General features: G+C 40.1%; 2 protein-coding genes across 2 annotated transcripts in view; one reads left to right on the forward strand and one right to left on the reverse strand.

The window, feature by feature from the left end:
• The window catches only part of rps27.2 (ribosomal protein S27, isoform 2), a 319,694-nt gene that overhangs the window by 202,118 nt on the left and 97,646 nt on the right, over positions 1-19,930 (reverse strand). The window lies entirely within an intron of this gene.
• Positions 1-19,930, forward strand: part of LOC140374674 (small conductance calcium-activated potassium channel protein 1-like) — a 103,876-nt gene that overhangs the window by 14,165 nt on the left and 69,781 nt on the right. The window contains exon 3 of the mRNA XM_072461662.1: positions 16,969-17,064. Within this exon, the coding sequence (XP_072317763.1) occupies positions 16,969-17,064 (96 nt within the window). The remainder of the gene's footprint in view (positions 1-16,968; positions 17,065-19,930) is intronic.

Consider the following 19,930-nt stretch of genomic DNA (forward strand, 5'->3'; position numbering starts at 1 on the left):
ATAAAACACTTTGAATTGAAAAAATGAATGACGGCAATGGAGGATTTTAATGCCTTACAGTGGAACATTCCATGTAAAGCAGCAGCATGCATACAGTGCCTGCACCTTTAAGTAACTTGATTTAAGTTGTTTTTATTCTGAAATTTTGACTAGTTTTGAAATAGATTTGCCTATGGAACAAGAGTTATTAAAAATAGAAATACCTTTAAAAAAAAGTTTTCTTCATTTCATGACTAGTGAAAAATCTACTCTAATCAAATAATTTGTGTAATATGAACTTAAAGTGATAAAGTACATTTAATCATACCGCTGTCAGACATTTTCTCTTGATATTAGATACAATGTTGAAACCAAGATCTTGTAAAAACATGAATATAAAGCCAGTCAGAAGGAGGAACATTTTGAACCCATTATAGTGATGTGGTGTTCTGTGCAGTGCGGGCCTCATATCTGGCCCCTGACGGTGCCTGTGTTTTAGGCTCCACGTGCTGTTTGCTATTCTGAGTCCACACACAGCTGTTCTTCTCTTGATGATGGAGGCCACACTTGATGCTCTGACATACAGATGGGAGTTGGCGGTCACGTGTTTGGTGCTGAACCAGGCGCCAACATAGAACAGAGGTTAGAACAGAGGTTAAATCATCGATAATATTCACCAGTTACAGGACACAACATACTGTAAACGACTGGGAACTTGAACGTTTTTTGGAGCAACTGATACTTAATTGGGTTGTACCCGATTAAAGTAAAATTACTTTTTGTCGCAGTACAGCTGTGGTCTTATGCTAGCTATTTTTACTTTACTTTTTATTTATTTTATTTTATTTTTATCTTTATCTTTATCTTTTTTTCCCCCTCCATTCCCTATTAAGATATGAGAGGAGTTTTGTTAATAAGAGTTTTTTGTTTTGTTTATAAGAGTTCTTCTATTGAGTTTTTTTTAAACTTCTTATAAGTTATCTGTCCTTTCCCTCTGTATCTACTGCGTTGCAACACCGGAATTTCCCCATGTGTGCACAATAAAGGAATATCTTATCTTATCTTATCTTGTCTCATCTTAGTGTATAAAAGCAGCTCTTTGGGTCAAAATGAGATCACTGTGTGCTGTCTGCATGAAATTATAGAAACGTTTCTGTCTTTCGCAAACAGAAAGTTCGCTGGTGTGTTTTTAGAGTTCCAGTTGTTGTAGCTTTACTTTGACAGAAAAAACTCCGCTCTGGGCTCGGAAAGCACATATAAACTCATAATAATTAGGATGTTAGAAATGTGGTAGGAAAGCGAGAAATAACTTTAAACTACTGCAAAACATTTGAAAATAACAGCTTATGTTTATATTTTTAAGACAAGATACAGCGCCTTATATATACCTTTTCATGCTTGTTTCCATGGATACTTTATTGCAATACTTGGAATAGTCCACAGCACGGCATTCAGCTTATCTATCTCCATGGATACAAGCAGGTGGCCCCGCTCATCGTAAGAATGGACGTTTTCATGGTATTTTTGAGCAACACAAACTCATGTAATTGAATAAATACAAGTTGGACAATGTTTAATGCCATACTTTGGAACATTCCAGCCAATGCCATAAATAAGATCCGTGGAAACAAGTGGCTGACCCTCACCAGAAAAGTTCCACAGTGCACCTTTAAACAATATTTGAAATGTTACTTTTTTACAATTTTTTGGAAGCTATTTACTGCAATTATTACAATAACACAATAATATTAATACATTACTTCTTCTTATAGTTATTACGTTACTTTTATTTGTTTTTAGTGGCACTTCCTTGTCATTTCGAAAGGAAAACATAAACCTTGGTACCAGTTTTCAATATACAACATATATTGTACATATTCTTTGTTACGGACAGCATTTCATAATCTGGAGTTCATTCAGAGTTCACATTTTAAACTCGGCCCGGAGCGTTCGTAGTAATTGTCATACTCAAAGATGGGCCTGATTCCCACCGGTCACACAAACTGCTATTTTGTTTTAAGTGCAAATAAAAAGTGAAATCTTAGCTGCGATATCCGCGTTGTGCCGTTACATCTTTAACGATATCTTTGCTTCAATCCTATTGGCGATCTGAAAGTTTGACTTCTACACACATTTCCCATTCCCTGTCTTCTCGACGATCTTCAGAGATCTTTTTTTACCTCCCGCATGCATTTAAAGTACATTACTCAGAGAGGGTCATGGCCATCTTGACAGGATCACCGCGTCTCGCTGCATCTCCCTTTGCAACCGCCCGTCCCACAGCCACAAGCTCTTATCCATGACATTTTTCACAGCCATATATTTACAGGCAGAAGGGTTTTGAGGACCTTTAGTTTGCCACTTATCGAGATGGAGCTGCTGCAGAACATGAGACTCATCAGTCATTGACATTCTCTAAAGGAGACATCAACCATCTCTGCACTCCACACCACGCACTTGGTCATACGCTGCTGAGTACGGGTGGGCGGAAAAATAAAATACACATCTCAATATTTAGGGGGATTTTCTGTGGTGAGTTGACATGGAAATGGGACTAAACCAAGGACTAGATTTGCCTGGAAAATCTCTCTGTATTTTTTTCATGCAGATCGATATCAGTCTGGCCCCTGTTTTCATCTCTGTGAGTTCGGTTGATTGTGATTGACAGATGGATTAACCCAGGCATGTCCAAACTACGGCCCGGGGGGCAAATGCGGACCATTTTTTGTTGGCCCGCCGGCTTCCTGCTAAGTTGGTCCAGACAAAAAAAAGTAGTTATTTTTACTGTGAAATTGGAAAAATTCAAGCATTTTTATGTGATAACAACCTATTATTAATGTCCCAAGTATTATTAAAGGTGTGGATGCTCATCGAACAATGCCAAATGCAGCATTTTTAAGTATTCACTTTCAAATTCAACATTGTCGGGTTGTTTGTGGCCCTCTGCTCCATATAAGTTTCCAAATGTGGCCCTCGGTGAAAAACGTTTGGACACCCCTGGATTAACCAAGGGACACACATGGCCTGTCCATATTAAAAACATTACATAACATGGCTGCTTATGAGGACAAAAGAAGTAGTACATTTCTCCACTATATTTAGTTTCATGGAGACAAGCAGGGGACGCCTTAAGGCCAAGTTAAAGGGCAGATCTGGAGTGGCAACGCTACTCACGAGAATCATGTCTGAACGAATTCAAGTTTAATGCCTCCATCCACCAGAAAGGTTACTGTACACAGTGGCAAGGCAAGTTTTCTACACAAAGTCATGCAAAGAGCTTTACAGTTCTGGAGAAGATGCGTTCAAATGACAGTACAAACACATGAAAATATAAATAATCATCATAAAAGCGCATCTTTAATACAGTAACTTTGCTTTCAAAGGCTTTTTTGACATGTCAGCCGCAGTGTGAAACGCCACGGAGGGAGAAAACACACACTCTTAACCACTGCACCGCCAGAGAAGCACAATTTTGCACCTACTTAAAACAACGACATAGATTTGTTTTTACCGTAGTCCAAAAGGCCCACTTCTACAAAGGAGCATATTCTCAAAGGAGCCATCAGCACTCCTCGCTTCACTCCTGATCACACGCTGCAGGGGGAGGCCGGCTGTTCCTCTGGGCCGATGCAATTAACGTCTACAAATATGGAGTAACAAGGCTAGGCTACCTGTCTCCAAATGTGTGAGCGTGTTGGTACACATGGGCGCGTCACGTTCCATCATCATCTTCCTGTAAACATTCATGTCACTGAGTCTGGGACAACTCCTCACACCTCATATGCAGTAGTATATAGTGTGTATGTTAGGGACGGGACAACATGTCAATAAGTGCAATAGAGATGGGCCATATATCAGCTCCAATATGGTGTGGCTGCATGCTCACACACGCATCATACAAATACGAACAATTGTACTGTATCTAGGAATGTAATAACAAAAAATGATACCTAGGTAATAATGTCTACAAAACTAATATCAAAACTAGTATGAACAAGTATCATCTTTTTCTTAAAGGTCTTTTAAATCCGTAAATGTTGTTATGATTCGTGCGCTGCTACTTTGTTCACTTTGCCCCAGGTCACCCTTGAAAAAGAGGTTTCGATCTCAGTAAGTTTTATATAAAGGTTCATAAATGTGTAAATCACATAGGACAGGAATAGTCAAACATACAAATATGAACGCATGTGAATACAAAGGGTCAGTGTGGTTAGTGTGAAGGTTGGATTTAAATACCTACTTCTTCCTTTTGCTGTTTTAAAATTGCGTACCCCGGATTTAAAGAAACAACTGCGATTTTATTTTTTAAGTTTTTATTTTTATTATTGTTTTGCTTTAGTTAGTATCAAGTACCTTTTTTTAACTAAAAAGCAAATGCAAAATGTTAGTATGTCAACAACACTAACAATTTGTATCCTAGATAAATACATTATTTTCTACAACATAACTATTATTTGTATCCATTGTTATTGATGAAATTTTATTTTATATTTTATTTATTTAGTGCCTTCGTATGCACCCAGTGTCAACTTACAACATGTACAAGAAAAAGAAAATTAAATGTTTTTTTGTCATAAAATATCAGTAGCAATAGCATGACAAATATCATATTTCAGCATCGTCCAGAGAAAATGCATATTGCGCTCTCCTTAGTGATTCGCCGGGTCATGTTAGTGCCCCGCGTGTACATAGTGACAGTGCACCTGCCACTATGTACATGCTCACATTTCCCTTTGTGTTGATTTAATTGCGTGTGCAGGACTGCGATGGCGTGTGTTAACGTGAAGTCTGATATGTGTGTGTCCACGTGCACATGTGTTGGTCCCACTGAGGTGTCTGTGCTCCTCTGTCTGCTGCCTGTTTCCCTGGAGACTGATTGCAAGGAGACAACGTTGTGCCAGTGAGAAACCCCCGAGGCAAAACCCATTACCACACGAACACACCTGCGTTTACAGACCAGTTCAGACTCCAGACCAAAGAATGACAACAAAATCATGAACATGACAGGCCGTTTATACAATGTGTGTTTGCTCTACAATGACATGAGGCGGGACAATGGTTGAACAAACTCCATTGGCTGCGCCCACAATTTGTAGGGCTGTAATCTGTAGTAAAATTAGTAATGAATTCTAAGTCGACTAAAGATGTGCTTTGTCACTCGATTAGTGGACTAAAAAGGGGGCGTGGCAGAAGAATTAACGCATCTGATCCATGGATCTAGTAAAATATCTGGATTAGTTCTAACATGTTATTGTCATCTTAAACCTGTGGTGAGTTGGACTAGTGGCCAGTCCATTGGAACTGCTGCAAAAAAAAATCCTCCGTAGTCCAGAAAGCATTTTTCCCATGGAACACAATGTTTCAGTTTATTTATTTATTTACCACACAAAAAAACAGACACAAGCCACAAAACACTAAAAGTAGCATGAAAAATTTGACAGTGAAAGTAAGCAAGCTAAAAAGATTTAATACAAATAATAATAAAATCAAGTAAAGTGCTAGATCCTAATAGTTAAAGTTCATTGCTCAAGCTCGTGACGTCTTGTGGGAAAAAGCTTTTAGCATGACGAGAGGTTTTACATTTGATTGAAAGATGTCTTCTTCCCAAAAGGAGAAGTTCAAACATGGCTCTGCCACAAGGCGATCAGAGTCCTGAATGATTCAAAGGGCCCGGTTTAAAAGTCTACACTTGTAAAGAGCCTCAAGAACAGGCGGGTCACAGTTCACAGTTTTTTTAGCTGAGCACAGCACATTGTTTAAAGCTTTTCTCTCTTTGTATGTGATATTACTGAACCACACAAGGATACAGCTAACAAGAAGACTTCCGATGGTGCAGGGATAAAAGTTCAGCAAAATCTTTTTTTTTGCTAAAATATGTAAGTCCAAACTGCTGTCAGGCCTCCAGCTTTAACAAAGGTCGGATTTTTTAAAATTGTTTTTATTATTTTCAGATCATTAACATTTTCTTTATTGAAAATCCTTCCGTTTTCTTTAAAACTGCTTTTTAATCTTTATCTTTAAAGGCTAAACATGCAGCACACGCTGTCTCGTGGTGGATATCCTCCCAGCACTTCAGTTTCCCCCTTTTAACCCAAAACCAAGTCAACCATGATTGATGGATACAGCATTTTCTTTTAAAATGTTTTGTTTAAAAAAAAGAGCAAGAGAGAGAAAATTGACTAATTGACGAGATACCAGGACAAATGGAACAAATACACAAAGACATTTGCTTGATTGACTCTTAATGTTGTATTTTCAATTTCAGGTGTTTAAAAAAAAAATTGGAATCCTCCTATTGGCCATTTTCGGTCACATAATTAACTTGAGCAAAATTTGCTTCCCTCAGGTACAGGTTCAGCTAATCCTAAAAAACAAACCCAACCAAACATCTTAATCCTTGCTGTAGAACAACAGTCACATAATTAGCCCACTCATTACACAGGTGAACGGCAGTTTCACGTAAACAACTTTTCCTACACTTCAGAAAGGTCCTCGGGCGTTGCCAGGCGACAGCAGTGACAAAACAACAGGGCGACGGAGCTGGGGTTGTTTACTTAGGAAGAGTTTGTCTGTCCAGAGTCAGGCTGAAACCTGCTGCGAAACATTGTGATAACATAGTGTCAAAAGTCACAATAGAGCTCGGGATAGAATGTCATAAAACACCTGTTACCATGGAAATCCACCATGAATTGAACAAATTATAAGCCTAAACAATGTATGAAATAAGTAAGCAAAAGATTTGTGGAACAACCCGATAAACTGCTCGATCGCAACCGTTTTTTTCCTTTACATTGTAATTTATCTCTATAGATGTTTTACACTGTCGCAACAAAAATGGCTGATTTGCAGCAACAGTGAAAAAAGAGAGGAAACAACATAAACATACACATAGGTTCTCGACCTGGGGGGCGGGACCCCCATGGAGGTCTTAAATAAGGCGTCCCTTCAAATGCAGCGGTAAATGTAGATTCCTCTTTGCTAGCCAATCAAATCCCTTCATCTAGGCCCTGAAAATAAAACAAAGTAATAGAAATAAGGCTACTTAACACTTTGTGGATAGTTTTTTGTGTTTTCCGGTCGCGAACGACAACAGTTGAGACCTTGACCATGATCCTTTGCGCCTTTACACACTGTAAACGCCAACTTGAAACAAATGCCACTCTACACATGAAAACCACTCTTAACTGCATCCATAAAATATAGTATAAATCGACTTTACAATATGCAGTTGGAAACGACTCGCAGCCTGGACCAGAGAAGAGACACTCTGGTTAATCAGAGTCTGTTGGTGAGTGTTGGTCCTGCTGGGCCTGGTCCCTGCAGCGGTCTGTCAGGTCACTCTAAAGCAGTTTGGTCTTATTCTCCTCACGTGAACGTCTGGTTCAGATGTTGGGAAAAGCATCCCAAGTCGGACAGATCCACTCCGGGAAGTAAAGAAGCGAAGTGAGACCAGCGCGCAGTGGAGCGGCCCAGGCGGGTTGACCTGAGTTCCATCCCCTTTGTGCTCGCGGGCTGGTTCTGAGGTGGAGCAAAGGCAGTAGCTCAGATCTGATGCCCGGTTCGACAGGTCTGGTTCGGAGCGAAGTGCCACTCAAACCACCCCCCGCTCCTTCATCTGAACCCGGCCTGAACCAGAGCTGCTCCGCTGCTTCAGGACTGGGTTTGGATCTAATCCCACTGTAACACTTGAATCAAACATAGTCCTTGTTGAAGTTGATGGACTAAAAACACAAATTATTTCATAGAAAATGTAGGATATTTTTATAGGTGAATTCTTTTATTTAGACTTCGATTAGGCTTTTTGTGTTTTCCAATGAACCAAAACAACATAATTCTTGATGTTATGCTATTCTTGGTGATTCCCGATAAACACTAACTTTTGCCGTAAATCCTGTGAGTGAGGCAACTTGAAACATGAATATTTTGGTTTATTTTATTCAAATGACAATGATTTCATACGGCAGAATCAGAGTTGTGCGCACAGGTTCATAAATACCACGCGACCTCTGGTGCATGAACAATATATATATATATATATATATATATATATATATAACATTGATAAATGAGGCCAATATGTTCATGAAGAATAAGAGCCTGACATTTCCATTTACCAGCCGTGAGTGTGTTTAAACATATGCCGCTGAAGTGTGCCTTTACTCATTAGCACAACAATGTTGCCACCTAGTTTGCTTCAGTGAGTACAAATGAGCTGCTGAAGCCAAGCGGAGACAGAGCGACAGGGAGCACTGCAAAAAAGGATAAGTAAATCTTGGTTGGTTAAAATGACTTGGAATATGAAACTTGATTTGAGTTGCTTTGAGTTTAGGTTTATTTACTGGATGAATTGTACTTTATTTACTATATACAGTAGCTGTTTGTAGGTTCATTTTCTGACTTAAAGCCAAATGATCATGAAATCTGAAATGGCATAAAATGAGTTAAATAATCTAGGTCATGTACATTCACATGGGTAAGAAATAAGCATGCAACTAGAATAATCAAATAAACCAATCATTAGATCTGATTTTGGTTTTATAAGCACAAGAGAAATCTGATAATCCAAAAGGCCTGGAGACATGTGTCAGTTAATCAATGTATTTTTACAACAGTTGTATTTTGAAGACAAAGTACAATTAAATTTGTATCTTTTTCTGTTTCATTTTTGCCTTTGCCACATTAGTTTGCCCTTTTTCCTCATAATTTTCCTTTTCAAAACTTGCACAGGTGAGAACAAAGACCAAAAGTCAGATTACTCACATCAAATACGCCGATAACTCCAAAAATCAGATAAATTATCAGATTTTTGTTGTGCATGTAAACGCGGTCTTTCTAAGTACCAAAAGGTCTAAACCAGGTCTATAACCGGACTAAACCAGGTCTAAACTTAGGCTAAACAAGGTTGAAAGGACTGCACAGTTAAAAAAAAGAAGAAGAATAACCCAAAGAAGAACAAAATATGAATAAAACTGACATTAATATTAAGCACTAAACTCTAAAAATGCAGCGGAATCTGTTCATCCACAATAGCTCTTCTTGTAAACACACCACAGTTTGAGAAACACTGATCTTAGATAGGTCTCATCTAATCAAAATGACTCAAATACAGATGCATGCTGGGAGTGTATTTTATTTTTTGCAGTGAGGGAAGTGGGAGTGAACGACAGCTCCATCTTTGTGCAGCTCAGAGGAAATCAGAGCCGAGCTGAAGATAGAGGGGCTTTCCTGGTGTAGTGCAGTGGTCCGCATCGCACAGATATTAGTGACAAATGAAAAACACTCACCTCGTTCTCTCCCTCTTCAAAGAAACGCCGTACAGTCATGTGTTTGTCACTGTACGCCGGTGAAAATGTGTCAAACTCGGAATAGGTTATGGTTTTGTGTTGGAGCGGCCATGTTTTAGAGCCACAAACATCATACTGTGTTATTTCTGCTGAAACACTGACACGTTCACCCCTCCAGTCCTATTGGTCCCGCCTCTGAGTGACAGGTGGACTCATCACATCGGAGCGTGAACGAGAAGAAGCGTGAAGGTGTTGCTGTAGTTAATGTATTACGTAAAAGGATATGTGGCTACGTAACGCTGAATCAGGACGTCATTGTGAAGTTGGCTCGAATATTGTCAAATACTGTGTTGATTTCTGAATTTGTTTTCCGCTTGTTTAATTGGATCAAATGGATTAATTTTAAATTATTGAGACCATTAAACGTTTTAAGTTTGTCGAAATGATAATATAACGGTAATGTAATAATGTAATTGAGATAAATCATGGTGGAGCCAGACAAAAATGAGAAGCGGGGACTATTGTTCAAATGGAAGAGGTTGATATTAGTCGAAGAGTGTGAATCAAGTTTATACTTATACTAAATATAATTGTCTCTTTGACTTGTAATTGACTGTGTGCTCTATGAACATACTTCAATAAAATTCATTAATTTGTTTAATTAAAAGATCTTAACTCCATGGAGGAGAGATGTTTTAGCTTGAAAACAATAAATGATTAAAAAAATCCTGACAAAGCTGGTACACACACCTAATACTATTGGGATGAAACCCAGAACTAAACCTGGACTAGACCAGGAATAAACCAGGACTATAAAAGGACCAGACCAAAGTCTGCATCAAGACTGAACTAAATACACTAAATACAAGATGAATGTTCTGAATTAAAATGACTCGTGTGGATCGTTGCTTTTTGCAGTGTGTTCTGGACGAGATCTGCTGCAACATTTGTGATATTTTTACCAAAACACGCTGCAGTTTGATACATAAATATTTCACAAGGTTCTGTAACTTGACACAATAACGTGCTTTATTTTCCACTAGGCTAACTTGTAATATATATTCATGAGCCTAATAATGCCGTAGAGCAAAATGTATTGAAATTACAGAACAAAGCTCGCATTTAACGGCACATTAGCTCAGAAGTGGTGTCTGTCGTCATGGCCCATAACTCCACCCCTCACTGCTAACGTTTTATTAGAAATGTGAAACTGATCCACTGTTAAATAGGCTGTTCTACCATGTTTAGTTTAACTTTAGTTTAACGTCTAAGGACACGGGATGCTGGGACATTGCCAAGTCCCAATGAACATTGTCTAATCCGTTTGTTTTTCACTGTCGCCCTCCGAGACAACTGCTGTTGTGATTTTGGGCGTTACAAATACAAATATAAATTGACAGTAACAGTGTCTTTTAGTGGCCCCTACAGGCCACTGGGCAGTACTGCACGGGAAGCTTGGTTCTTCTTCTCCCGCAGCTGCTCAGTTTGAGGTTGTGTTCAGAGGCCCATTCATGCTCCGCCCTCTAACATGAGCGTTTAGAACCAGAGCGGACAGCAGCTTGTTTTAGAGCTCTGCACACGCTCTGAGGACCAAACAGCCTCAAACACATGGATCTGAGCTTAAACCACGCTGAATAAACCTGTGTGAGAATCAAGGATGTTTGATGGTTTTGCCCTAACTGAGCATGTGCAGAGGAGAAGAGAAGCAACAGTTTCAAGTTCAACCAACTTAAAATGATATTTTAGAAACAAGTCTGTGTTTGTAGCTAAGGCTCTGTTCATGTTTCCAATGATTAGATGTTAGTTAGGTGAGGTGACAGTTCAAACATGTCAAGAGTTTAGATCAGGAGGATGTGGGAGACCGGGCTTTAAGATTGAATGAATGAATCACTATTGCGCACAAATATTGATGAACACTGCAGGTCTGCTTACCCATCCATCAAAGTCACTGCACGCTACTGCAATTAATGCCCTACTGTGGAAAATTATGGCCAAAGGAACATTTTTGACACTTTTGATTTAGTATCTTTTTGGCTAAAAATGTACATACTGTGGCCAATAAAAATGATTTAACGCTCCATATTTCCGTCGTCTCTCATATTGTAACGCTCATGGACATTTCAAAATGGGAGTTAAAGTGTCGAAAAATGATGCCATACATTTTTCTTTTTTTTTTCCGTCTCATGTCCTTATCACGGGTTTAGTTTCTCTCTCTGTGTCACATTCTGTCTTTTATGTTTTGTGTTTGAATTTAAAAACCCACACCAAAGATGCTACTAAAACAACAAATGAATATGAAATGACATTGCTTTGTATCGGAAAAATTGTGTTTAGATTAGTTTTCCATTCTGTTCAGCCTTTTTAAACTCTCTTAAGTGTTGACGTAGAAATGCAAAAGGCAATACATTTGTTACTTGTTACTGCCCTTGAATTATAATCTGTCCGTAGTGGGTTTTTTTAGTGAGTCGGCGTGTCATTGGTCAGATCCTGCCTTGATAATAAATGAATGCAATAGAATAAATGCAAGATATAAGTTCAAAGCCATACTAAGGAACATTCTCGGCACAGAAACAGTTTAGACCCATTTCTTTGTTTTCTTTGCTCATAAACACTGTCTTTTCTCCAAACTGCGATCCAATCCTCTGATGACATCCTTCACTATAATGACTTGATCAATGGGATGAAATAATTGGATAATTTCCCTTTGATTTTGATGTTTAAACTGTGAATTGCAGCGCTCGGTTTGACGTGGATCAACCAAACTAAAGCCCTGACAACGTCCTTTTCATCTCGAATCGTACGTTTTGATTCGACCATGTGACATTGACATTTCTGCCGTTGTGCATAGTACAAAACAGCCAAAACAGTGACGCAAACAAAAAAAAATGACAAGGGCAAACGGCAAATGTTCACTTAAGCACAAATCATGTTGCCACGCCGATCGCGCACGGACCAAGAGCGTCAGCGTTTGCTCGAGCCGTCGGCAATCAATACAATCCCCTCGCTGTCGTCTGCGTCGCTTATTTCTCTTAGGAGTCACCTGGCAGCCCCAAGCTTCACCGTCGCCGTGGTAACCTGCAGTTTTTTTTAACATGCACACTAGATTAAAATCTTTATTTGGCATGTGTGCCATGACTGGGGGCGTCCTCCTTTCCTAGCTCTGTTCTGCCTCTTGGACCGGGGGCTTTAGCCGCTGAGCACATCTTCTGATCTCCACCGCTCGTGCGTCTCTTACGTACGCGCGGTGCAAACCTCGTGCTCGGACTGACTAAAGCGGAGCCGAGCCGGGGCAGGTGAGAGGGTTAAACGAGTGCCAAGAGCCGTATTGACTCAAAGTTCCCCGCGCATTGATTACACGCCACCTGAAAGCAGAGGATTTTAGGCTTGACTGCTGAGTCCTACTGACAGGAGCGATCCCTGCCAACCGCTCCGTGAAGGGCCGGAGTCCCAAACCTTAAGGACAATTATGTTGATTAAAGACGGGTCCTTAGTCGATTAAAGACGGGTCCTTAGACAGGTCCTTAGTCGATTAAAGACGGGTCCTTAGACAGGTCCTTAGTCGATTTAAGACGGGTCCTTAGACAGGTCCTTAGTCGATTTAAGACAGGTCCTTAGTCGATTAAAGACGGGTCCTTAGACAGGTCCTTAGTCGATTTAAGACGGGTCCTTAGACAGGTCCTTAGTCGATTTAAGACGGGTCCTTAGTCGATTAAAGACAGGTCCTTAGTCGATTAAAGACAGGTCCTTAGTCGATTTAAGACGGGTCCTTAGTCGATTAAAGACAAGTCCTTAGTCGATTTAAGACGGGTCCTTAGTCGATTAAAGACAGGTCCTTAGTCGATTAAAGACAGGTCCTTAGTCGATTAAAGACAGGTCCTTAGTCGATTTAAGACGGGTCCTTAGTCGATTAAAGACAAGTCCTTAGTCGATTTAAGACGGGTCCTTAGTCGATTAAAGACAGGTCCTTAGTCGATTAAAGACAGGTCCTTAGTCGATTAAAGACAGGTCCTTAGTCGATTTAAGACGGGTCCTTAGTCGATTAAAGACAAGTCCTTAGTCGATTTAAGACAGGTCCTTAGTCGATTAAAGACAGGTCCTTAGTCGATTAAAGACAGGTCCTTAGTCGATTAAAGACAGGTCCTTAGTCGATTAAAGACAAGTCCTTAGACAGGTCCTTAGTCGATTAAAGACAAGTCCTTAGTCGATTAAAGACAGGTCCTTAGTCGATTAAAGACAGGTCCTTAGTCGATTTAAGACGGGTCCTTAGTCGATTAAAGACAAGTCCTTAGTCGATTAAAGACAGGTCCTTAGTCGATTAAAGACAGGTCCTTAGTCGATTAAAGACAGGTCCTTAGTCGATTAAAGACAGGTCCTTAGTCGATTAAAGACAAGTCCTTAGACAGGTCCTTAGTCGATTAAAGACAGGTCCTTAGTCGATTAAAGACAGGTCCTTAGTCGATTTAAGACAGGTCCTTAGTCGATTAAAGACAAGTCCTTAGTCGATTAAAGACAGGTCCTTAGTCGATTAAAGACAGGTCCTTAGTCGATTCAAGACGGGTCCTTAGTCGATTAAAGACAGGTCCTTAGTCGATTAAAGACAGGTCCTTAGTCGATTAAAGACAGGTCCTTAGTCGATTAAAGACAGGTCCTTAGTCGATTAAAGACAGGTCCTTAGTCGATTAAAGACAGGTCCTTAGTCGATTAAAGACAGGTCCTTAGTCGATTAAAGACAGGTCCTTAGTCGATTGAAGACAGGTCCTCAGTCGATTAAAGACAAGTCCTTAGTCGATTAAAGACAGGTCCTTAGTCGATTAAAGACAGGTCCTTAGTCGATTAAAGACAGGTCCTTAGTCGATTAAAGACAGGTCCTTAGTCGATTAAAGACAGGTCCTCAGTCGATTAAAGACAGGTCCTTAGTCGATTAAAGACAGGTCCTTAGTCGATTCAAGACGGGTCCTTAGTCGATTAAAGACAAGTCCTTAGTCGATTAAAGACAGGTCCTTAGTCGATTAAAGACAAGTCCTTAGACAGGTCCTTAGTCGATTAAAGACAGGTCCTTAGTCGATTAAAGACAGGTCCTTAGTCGATTTAAGACAGGTCCTTAGTCGATTAAAGACAGGTCCTTAGTCGATTTAAGACGGGTCCTTAGTCGATTAAAGACAGGTCCTTAGTCGATTAAAGACAGGTCCTTAGTCGATTAAAGACAGGTCCTTAGTCGATTAAAGACAGGTCCTTAGTCGATTAAAGACAGGTCCTTAGTCGATTAAAGACAGGTCCTTAGTCGATTGAAGACAGGTCCTCAGTCGATTAAAGACAAGTCCTTAGTCGATTAAAGACAGGTCCTTAGTCGATTAAAGACAGGTCCTTAGTCGATTAAAGACAGGTCCTTAGTCGATTAAAGACAGGTCCTTAGTCGATTGAAGACAGGTCCTCAGTCGATTAAAGACAGGTCCTTAGTCGATTGAAGACAGGTCCTTAGTCGATTAAAGACAAGTCCTTAGTCGATTAAAGACAGGTCCTCAGTCGATTAAAGACAGGTCCTTAGTCGATTGAAGACAGGTCCTTAGTCGATTAAAGACAAGTCCTTAGTCGATTAAAGACAGGTCCTTAGTCGATTAAAGACAAGTCCTTAGTCGATTGAAGACAGGTCCTTTGTTGATTAATGGGTTAATGGTGTCTTCGTCGGACAAAAATTGTATTATTCAACTTATGAAATACTTAGAAGGATTTATTTGGGACAGCAGCAAAATGAAGAAGTTTTCTGAAGATTAGGGAAAACATTTTTAATTAAATCTGATTTATTTTTTACATATAAATACACAGTTTCCTATACTTTTTTTGTAGGGGTGTGCCAACATATCGAAATATCAATATGATGTGATACTAAATTGTATGATACAGTATCGATATCGTGGGCTGTTAATAGTATTGACATATCGCCGTGAGTCATTTTTGGTATAATTTAAATTTAGTTGCTCGTTTTTAGAAAGGAAACTTGCAAAAGATTTGACATATTCACTGTTTTTTTGAGTGTAGTTGATTTAAGTTTGTGCAGGTTTTGATTTAACAAAGAAAAACATTGCTAAGATGTATTGGTTTCTTTAGAAAACAGTGATATGTTGTTGAATATCATGAGCAATATATCGATTATCCCAATATCCTGATATTATTTTATTATTGCATCGAATCCTGAGAGACCCTGTGATTCACAGCTCTATTATTCAATATTTTGTTAGAAAAATAGATAACGCAATTGTTGTTTTGGAGATCTGCGAAGTTAAATATTGAGTGCACCGTCTAAATTAAAAATTGACAGACAGAAAGGGACGTGTAACCTTTCGAACAAGAGCATAAAGTTATATTTGTGTACTTTTGTGGTTAATTGTATGGTTCATTCGCATTTTTGTGCAATACTTGAACCTGAACCATTTACGGGCACATTTTAGCACATTCTGATGCTTTGTGGAAATATCGTCTAAATGTTATCGCGATAGTGCAAACAAAATTTAGATGTAGATTTTTGTCAATATTGCCCACACCTACTTCCATGCCGTTGCAGTCTTGTGAGTGCAGTTTGGGTCAGATGCACAGAGATAATTAATTGTTTTGAGAGCTTTTGCCACGCCCCCTTTTTAGTCGACTAATCGGTTGACTATCCATGTCTTTGGTTGACTACTTTGCATTGATCAGTCGACTAAAATAGAGCGTTTAGAGTTTGCAATGCTCTTAAATAGGTCTGGGTGATTAAAAAAATCATATTCCTGTGACGATGTTTTACACGCACGCACGCACACACACACGCACGCGCACGCACGCGCACGCACGCGCACGCACGCGCACACGCGCGCACACGCACACACACGCACACACACTCTGAAGGAAGATCATACTTTATTTATCTCTATTTACTTAATCTAAAGCAATATAAATGATCAAATGAACCGTGATCAAATCTAAATTCTGATCTGGCTCCAAGAAAATCCTGAATATTTTTCCATATTGCCCACCCGTAATTTCAAAACTAGTTCCATAATGTGACCCAAAATGCACTCAAAATTAATAAAAAAGCAAAATAAAAGGGTTAAGTCACTCCAAAAAAAAAAAAAAACTAACTCACCGCCATAGGCCATCTCAAGCTTTATAATCACAATCAAATAATTAGTCAACTAATAAAAGTTTGACACTATCTATTAAACTTGTATTTACTGTAGTGTGGCTGTTGTAGCTGCGTCATTGTGATTTTAGTGCAATTTCTGCAGCCAGGGATGTCAATATCACTCAATAAATCAATAACCGTAATAATTGATGTAACAATAGTGTCGTAAATCCTAAAAACATATAAATTGAGAGAATTTTAGAAGTACAACATGTTCATAAATTACAAATACACTTTGTAATTCCAAATAAAAGCACTCCATTTATTTGATGTCTTATTGATTGTACTTTGTCCTTGATATCATAAAGATGGTCACATAGTATAGTAAATGTAATCTATTAGACAATATGAATTAAAGTGAATTAAAGGATCTCACTGTTGTTTGGTTCATGATCATGACTAATTGTAAAATCATAATGTTTCTTTTCCCAATAACACTAACATGTTATATTGTGACTAATATTCTACTTGGCAGTGATAATGTCATTGTGATGAAGCTGCTCTTAGAGTACAAGTGGTGATGTTTATGTCTGTGTCTTTACCCCGCAGAGCTCCATGTATTCACTGGCCTTGAAGTGTTTGATCAGCCTGTCAACAGTCATCCTCCTGGGCCTCATAATCGCCTATCACGCTCGAGAAGTTCAGGTAAGACACCCGCGCTGACAAACACACAGATCTGAGCAATGCTGTTTATTACTTAACCCCTTGTCCTATTGTGGTGTCAAACGTTTTAATGAACAGCCACTGCATTTTGAGAGCTTCTGGCTGTGGAAATATGGTGGAAGAAAAATACACAGTCCTTGTTTTGGTCTATTAGAGTCAGAGATGTTTGAATCAAAAGGCAAAGACATTGCAAGGTTGTGGTTAGAGAGTTAGGACCTACATCAGGCACTGGGACGGTTTGGGTCCGAGGCCAGGTGGGTGGAGAGTCCTTGCCTCGAGTGTTGGAGTTCAAGTATCTCTCTAGAGGGTCTTGTTCACGAGTGCGAGAAGGATAGAGCTTGAGATTCACAGTTGGATCGGTGCAGCGTCTGCAGTGATGCGGTCGCTGTATCAGACTGTTGTGGTGAAAAGGCAAAGTTCTCGATTTATCAGTTAATCTACGTTCTTACCATCACTTTTGGTCATGAGCTTTGGGTAATGACCGAAAGGACAAGATCGCGAATACAAGCGGTCAAAATAGAGTTTCCTCCGCCGTGTGGCTGGGCGCTCCCTTAGAGATAGGGTGAGGAGCTCAGTCACACAGGAAGAGCTCAGAGTAGAGCCGCTGCTCCTCCACGTCGAGAGGAGCCAGCTGAGGCGGCTCGGGCATCTGTTCCGGATGCCTCCTGGGCGCCTCCCTCGGGAGGTGTTTCAGGCATGTCCCACAGGGAAGAGGCCCCGGGGAAGACCCAGGACATGCTGGAGAGACTATGTCTCTCTGTGGCCTGGGAACGCCTCGGGATCCCCCCGGAGGAGTTAGAGGAAGTGTGTGTGGAGGGGGAAGTCTGGGTCACTCTACTTGGACTGCTGCCCCGGATAAAGCTGAAGATAATGGATGGATAGTTAAAGAGCAAACCCTGGGCTGTATTCATGGTTTCAGACTGTTGAAAAAATGGCTTTGTCGCCATTGCAATTAACAATGAATAAATAAAAAGAAACCTACAAGTATGTAGTAAGATGATTTGACTCGACAGATGAGATAAATAAAATACAGAAGATTTGTCCACGGCATTTGACTCATCTTTCAACTAGTGCCCATGGAGTAATGTCAGATTGACGTGTAGCACTCACAAATCTTGCGAGAATTCATCTTGCTACACCAGGTGACCTATCAGGAGCAGTGCTGCACTCACGGACCCAGAATGGTTTAGGTTAGGTTTAGGCCATAGGTTTTGTTCATAGTTTTAGTAGAACAATATTGTGTCAATTTTAGAAACTACAATTTTGTATTTTACCACCTCAACCTCTTTTTTGCACAACTAAGGCAGTATGTTTTTTATTGTTGTATTGTTGACTATGGTTCATGGTCTAATGTTCTCAGCCACAGTCTAAAAATAACATGGAAACTTGTCGTTTTCTATATAATCATAACCATTTTAAAATAACACACATCAAAATACACTTAACTAAGTGTAAGTTAAGTCGAATTGATTCCCAGTGTCAACATTTTCCCAAATGAAATATTGGTTTTGGCCCACGCTTATGACATCATACATGATGAATGACATAAATGGTGACTGGTCTATGTAAAAAAAAATCCCTGAAGCAACAACTAGAATGATGTTCCTGGAACTCTAGCACCACAGGCCCATCAGGCAAATGGCTCTGCAAGGTCACATGAGATATTAACTCCCTCAGGACTGGTTACACGTGCTCACATGTGATCACAGATGAGTTAGAGGTGGAGATGGGACAATAGACTTAGATTGAGTAGATACAGTCCACAAGTTAGACGCACGCACGCACACACACACACGCACACACGCACACGCACGCACACGCACACACGCACACGCACGCACACACACACACGCACACACGCACACGCACGCACACGCACACACGCACACGCACGCACACACACACACGCACACACGCACACGCACGCACATGCACACACACAAACACACACACGCACACGCACGCACACACACACGCACGCACACACACGCACGCGCATATTAATAATCACACTATTCTGTATGTCAACACACACACACACAAACACACACACACACAAACACACGCACACGCACACAGCTTCACACAGCTCTTTCAATCAATCAGAAATGTTTCACGCCTCAAGATATCTGTTTTTCTGTTTGTCACCCCATCGATGTAACGCAACTATAGTTGTTTAGATGAGGTTTCCGGCTGAGGCCATTTTTTCAATCGATGCGCATTGACTATTTATGGGAGCCTTGCGGGAATTGCACCCCATACTGACTATTACACTCCCACCACTTCACACTCTGTATTAGTTCAATGTTGTGGCTTTTCTCATTACATCACACAGGAGCACTTTGATGTTGGAAATGTCTTTTAGTGCTTTGGTCTTTGCCGTGAGCGGGGGATTGTACTTTCAGCCGGGCCCGGGATCAATAGTGTGCCGCCGGCGCTTATTCATTGTCACACACAGGGGCCAATAAACGGTATTAATTCTATAATATGTGGCCGCGGTGCGTGACCATAAAGCAATCAACTTCATATTGAGAGCGCAAGACCTCAAGGATGTACAGGTGACATTTTGAAAAGTAATGAGGCATTGTTTGATGAAATGTTTACTTAGAACCCCAAAAGCTAAGGCAGTTTATAATAGCTGTTGTTTACTCAATATTATACCCGTCAGACAGGCATTATTGATAATGAATCTTTTCACCCGGGCACTTGTTGCGGGGTAAGATGTACAATGGGTTTTTTGCTCTCTGACCAAGCAAGACCCCCGCCTTCTACTGTATGTGTGCGACTGTGACTATGGCGAGTGAGTGATTGACGATAGAGAGCTGCAGATCCATCTCTATGTTCAGCT

Source organism: Eucyclogobius newberryi, unplaced genomic scaffold (assembly GCF_026437365.1).
Source record: "Eucyclogobius newberryi isolate DKJ021-1_F unplaced genomic scaffold, fEucNew1.0.hap1 SCAF_3, whole genome shotgun sequence".
Lineage (NCBI taxonomy): Eukaryota > Metazoa > Chordata > Actinopteri > Gobiiformes > Gobiidae > Eucyclogobius > Eucyclogobius newberryi.